Genomic DNA, 5,704 nt, shown 5'->3' with positions numbered 1-5,704 from the left:
TCAGACAATATATTATCAATTTTGTTTTTTCATTTCATGTAACTTTTGTCCTATAAAAAGTATAAAAAAAGAGTACTACTACAACAATAAAGAAATTATACAAAATAATATTATAAATTGATGTGGTTTAACGTCGTCTTTTATATCTATTTTATAATAAAAATGATTTTATAAAATGACGAATTATATCAAATCATATGAATTTGTGTATTTACCTTTGTATCTTTTTTTTTTTTTTTTTTAAATGACTTAAAAAAGAAGAAGAAGAAGATGCTTATCAGGGGTCGGGCGTGATCCATGAGTGCTCGGACCAATCCGTCTTGTTGCTGGTAGGCTACGTTGCAATTGAAATGACTTAAATAGCCTCATGAACGTGAGTAATTAGTAATCCCTATATCCCTGGCAGCAAAACGCTCTCGAATCTCTCCGCGTGCTTCCCCTCAGCTACTACCGAAGAGAACTTCGTGCAACTCTCTCTCTCTCTGTCTGTTGGCTCGCTCTCTCGACTTGAATCAACCAAGTACATCCCTCCTCTCTCTGTGTCTGTTCTGCGTTTGTTCTCTTGCCTCTGGTAGACATTTCTGTGTACACTTTGGTTGGTGTAGTTTTCGATTTTCAGTGTCGGATTTGTGCTTTTTTTGAAAAACATTTTCTGGAAATGTAATTGTTTGCTAATGAACTATACGACACTTTTTTGGGGTGCTTTATTCAGGGTTTTGATAATTGTTTGTGGTCAGTCAATCATTCTGATACTCGCCATCGTGACAATGAATTAATAATGGTGATGATAAAACAAGTCTTTGGGGGATATCTTGGGTTTTCATATTTTTTTTTGTGATTCTCGCAGAAGAATCAGAGATAGTTTGTTGTATGTTGTTGTTGTTGTTATTATAATTATTATTACTACAATTGGGTTTTGGTGTATATTCTTCTTTCTTTTTGGAAGGACTTGGCTAGCGATTAGGGGATTAGAGAATTTAAATTTTGTAGGTTTGGTGTTGCCATTGATAAGGTTTTATCCTTGTAATTTTTTTGATATGTAATCAAGAAGTTTTATTCATAAGAGAAGGCATAGCCCAAGTACACACAAAGTATACATGAGAAGTACCTAACTAGGGTTTACAACCGAAAGTAGAAAATCATGAACATTTAGTCCATGATTTTTTAAACTGAAAACTTAAATTCCTTGTGGTTCTAGAGTTGGCATCTCTTTAGGGGTACATAAAAAGATTATTGATGATCAAATGTGAATTCTTATGCAAGTACGAATGTACTCTTAGGTGATCTGTGTATTTTTTTTCTTTTTCATTTTGTGCTGTCCTCGGGGAGCCTGGTGAACATATTGTCTCTGCTTAACAATGCCTTTCACGTTTTCTGGCATAGTTTCTTGCATTTTTGGAGTGAAAGCACTTTCAAGTCGAACTTTGAGATAGCCAGTTCTTTCATCAGAGGGGATCTTTGTAACAGCCAAAATGTCGCGGAAAGGTTTGATGGAGCAAGACCTAAGTAAACTGGATGCAACAAAGTTACATCCACTCTCACCTGAGGTTATATCTCGCCAGGCTACAATTAATATCGGTAAATTTTATTCCCTATGAAAAGTTAACATCTTTCACATATTGAGTCACTAGAGCAATAAAGCTTGATGAATTTTCATTCATATAGTTGGGGGACTGTAGCTCCTGAGTTTATGTCTGAAGCTGATGGTTTGGAACTAAATTTGTTCTACCAGGCACTATAGGTCACGTGGCGCACGGGAAGTCCACAGTTGTAAAAGCAATATCTGGTGTTCAGGTGATTAGTTTTTTTCTTTTATACGTTGGTACTGTCACTTAAAAAAAAAAAAAAAAAAAAAAAACTACAACTGCAAAACTGTATGCCATCCAGTAAAGGGGATAACTACTATATACACACATTTTGGACATGGAAAGTAAACTTCTCCTAGAATAACATTGATTATTAACTTTTCATGAGAATGGGATTGACTGAATCTTTCAACAATGTTGAGTCTCCTTTAACAGTCTTGTTACCTTCATACTGGGGTTTTTCAAACTTCATTGTTAGAGTTAAGGTGACTTGGCCAAGTGGTAATTTGTAGCCTGTATGGAGTGGATACCACTGGTCTAATTTATTTTGTTTGATGTAGGCAAACATTTGCTTGACTGTTATTTGTTAAAGTTTGAGCTTAGATAAGAAAAGACGTTGAATTTGGTTATAGTGGAGCTTGATGTGTATAGTTTTTTCTTGGTGCAAACGTTAAATGCTCGAATTTTGAAAGCTCTATGTTTTGTCAATTTTCTGTAGACGGTTCGTTTCAAAAATGAGTTGGAGCGCAACATTACCATCAAGCTTGGTTATGCTAATGCAAAGATATACAAATGTGAAGATGAGCGGTGTCCTCGACCAATGTGCTACAAGTGGGTAACTAATTGATAGATTCAACTATATCTTCATTTTGCTAGCAGCGTTTCATTCATTTGTTGCATTTTTGCTATAGGGCTTATGGAAGTGGGAAGGAAGATAGTCCTCTGTGTGATGTGCCAGGGTTTGAGAACTGCAGGATGAAATTATTGAGACATGTGTCATTTGTGGATTGCCCGGTAAGATTCTAAATGCATATTATCAATTGCTATGAGAAAGTATAATATGTCTTAAAGTAATTTAGGTTCCACGATGTGTTTTATACATGGTATTATATACATTACATACTGACAATAGATTATCCTTCAATGTTATGGGCTATATTAACTTGGGAAATTTTATATCTTAGTTTCTATTCCCTTTTAAGTTCTTGTTGAAAGTGAAAATTTACTCTCTCTCTCTCTCTCTCTCTCTCTCTCTCTCTCCAGTTAATTGCATGTACTTTCTAGTCCCAAGTCTTCCTAAATTTTGTGATTAGAAGTTCCTACTTTCTGAACTCTTCAACAGACTCTCCCATGTAGAAGAGCGTCCTTGTTGTAAGGTTCATTGGTGTTGGATTTGTCATTGTAAATAATAATAAAGAATTCATAGGAGGCCCGTGTTTCCTTGTATTTGTCTGCTGTTTGCTGAATCAAAGTCAGTGCTTGCATATCATATCATACTGATAAATCTGGATGCACTTGGTCTTGAACTTATGTTGATGTGACGGTTTCTTAACCAATTCTACAGGGTCATGATATTCTCATGGCTACAATGCTTAATGGAGCTGCAATTATGGATGGAGCCCTACTTCTAATAGCTGCCAATGAAAGCTGCCCCCAACCGCAAACTTCTGAACACCTGGCTGCTGTTGAAATTATGCGCCTCCAACATATAATTATCCTTCAAAATAAAGTAGACCTAATTCAAGAGAATGTAGCCATCAACCAGCATGAAGCAATCCAGAAGTTTATTCAGGTAAGTCCCTGTAGACCTTCTTTGATGCAAAAACTGGTCATTATTTGTTGTGCTTAATGATGTTGGTTGGCTTTTCGTTTATAGGGAACTGTTGCTGATGGAGCACCTGTGGTACCAATTTCTGCACAGCTGAAGTACAATATCGATGTTGTGTGTGAGTATGTCGTGAAAAAGATCCCCATTCCAGAAAGAAACTTTGTGTCACCTCCTAATATGATCGTAATCCGGTCTTTTGACGTCAATAAGCCTGGTTTTGAGGTTGATGATATAAGAGGCGGTGTGGCAGGTGGAAGTATTCTCGTGGTATATTTCTTGTCTATGAATTTGTTCCAAAATTGAGAACCATCTCAAGTGTTGATCATTGATTCCTTTTAGAGGGATTTTCTTAAGAATGTTGGTACATATTATTCCACGAGTGGTTACATCATGGGCGCCAGATATATTCCTTAGGGTTGGGTTTCTATTGTCAATTCTTCTATTTTATTTTTGTTCTATAATCCATTCATCAATTTTGTACGAGTTTTTGACCACTTGAAGCAAGTGTTGGTTTGGACCACCGACTATTTGACCTATGTAATGCAAACTTTCTGCCATATGCAAACATGTATTTTTTTTAGGTCTGGGATATAGAAAATCATTTGTATGACGGTAACTCATTTTAGAGTTTTGTTCTTTGGTAGGGTGTTTTGAAGGTAAATCAATTTATTGAGGTTCGTCCAGGGATTGTTGTTAAAGATGAGAGTGGCAACATCAGATGCACGCCCATATATTCCAGAATAGTTTCACTGTATGCTGAGCAAAATGAGCTGCAATTTGCTGTGCCTGGGGGTCTCATTGGGGTTGGTACAACAATGGACCCCACTTTAACACGTGCGGATAGGTTGGTGGGTCAGGTTCTCGGTGAAGTTGGCTCACTCCCTGAAGTTTTTGTTGAGCTCGAGGTAAGGGGATATTTGAAAGCTTCTTTGCTTGTCTTTTGACCTGCTTGAACTTGGCACCTGTTGATGTGTTCAAATGTTTGTTTTTTTTTCCCAATTTCATGAAAATCTATTTAGCAAGTAATTTGCGACTGCCCTTTGTGTTTCTCACGCCCTTTCCTCACTCCTGTCAGATGGATTTGGTCAGGCTTTGAACATTGCAGAGTATATAATAATAATTAAAACGACTACTATGTACATCTGCTTTCAAAAGAACAAAGAAACTGCCGTTGCTATGCATTAATTGTGACCCCTTTTACTCAAACATAAAAAAAAAAAAACAAATGAGCTTCTTGAGGGCATAAATTTTTCCCCCAGATTTTAGGAGGTGATACGCTTATGTGTTTTCTTGTGGCATTCCTTGAGTTCAAGTAACATGCAAAACACTTTAAAAAAAAAGTTAACCTAAATCTTTGTTAGACCGTTTGGATGCACTATATGCTCTAGGGGACCATTTTCGTAAAAGATTTGGTCAAGGTTGATGTTGAATGCTTTCTCCTTTTTGTGCTCTTAGGCAACTATTTTTTTGAACTTGCATCGCTGTGATTTTGCAGGTGAACTTTTTCTTGCTGCGGCGGCTTCTAGGTGTTCGGACTAAGGGCACGGAGAGACAGGGAAAGGTCTCTAAGCTGACCAAGCAAGAGATCTTGATGTTGAACATAGGATCTATGTCAACGGGGGCACGGGTTCTTGCTGTAAAGAATGATTTGGCAAAGTTGCAACTTACATCTCCAGTGTGCACCAGTAGAGGGGAGAAGATTGCCCTCAGTCGACGAGTTGAGAAGCACTGGCGTCTGATTGGTTGGGGTCAGATCCAAGCTGGAACCACCCTTGACGTCCCACCATGCCCCATTTGAGTTGAATTTATACGCACATAGACAGAAGAAGACTAGTTAAGCCATTTATAAGAGAATTGAAGAACAATGTGGAATGATAGGCAATTGTTGGGAATCATTTTTGTCAGGTGGATAAGAAAACATTGCTTTCATTGCTATTATTTGTTCTGTTTTATTTTTCTTTTGGGATTGTGTTACTTTGTGCTGTCAACATCTTTTGAGTTTTGGAGTATTCATTTAATTTACGAGGCTATTTCTTATTGATTTTTCTTGGGCTATTCAACGTTTTGATTCTTGCATTGCTGTTTTCAAATTTGAACCGTATTGGTGAGCAAATGATTGGCCTCAAAATCGTTATAAGATCTTTTTTCTCAATTTTTTTGTTTTGCTTTTGTTCATAACGTTTCAGAAGCTGAGATTGAAGACTGGAACCTCATAGCTAGGACTTGAAGAGATAGAAAGTCTGATAAGTTGGAATTATTTCAATCCATTCACTTTTCTTCTTGGCCTTCA

The 5,704-nt window shown here is 37.0% G+C and overlaps 1 protein-coding gene across 1 annotated transcript; it reads left to right on the top strand.

Moving 5' to 3' along the window:
- Nucleotides 1-365: 365 nt before the first annotated feature.
- Nucleotides 366-5,457, top strand: LOC122300418 (eukaryotic translation initiation factor 2 subunit gamma-like). Its single transcript, XM_043111057.1, has 9 exons — nucleotides 366-520; nucleotides 1,384-1,578; nucleotides 1,733-1,794; nucleotides 2,305-2,417; nucleotides 2,498-2,600; nucleotides 3,151-3,378; nucleotides 3,463-3,681; nucleotides 4,059-4,319; nucleotides 4,910-5,457. Exons 2-9 carry the CDS (start codon nucleotides 1,473-1,475, stop codon nucleotides 5,210-5,212), a joined length of 1,395 nt encoding a protein of 464 aa, XP_042966991.1. The 5' UTR covers nucleotides 366-520; nucleotides 1,384-1,472; the 3' UTR covers nucleotides 5,213-5,457.
- Nucleotides 5,458-5,704: the final 247 nt, after the last annotated feature.

This window comes from Carya illinoinensis, chromosome 2 (assembly GCF_018687715.1).
Source record: "Carya illinoinensis cultivar Pawnee chromosome 2, C.illinoinensisPawnee_v1, whole genome shotgun sequence".
Lineage (NCBI taxonomy): Eukaryota > Viridiplantae > Streptophyta > Magnoliopsida > Fagales > Juglandaceae > Carya > Carya illinoinensis.
Note: the sequence above shows the minus strand (reverse complement) of the source record. Positions and strands in the feature narration are given on the sequence as shown.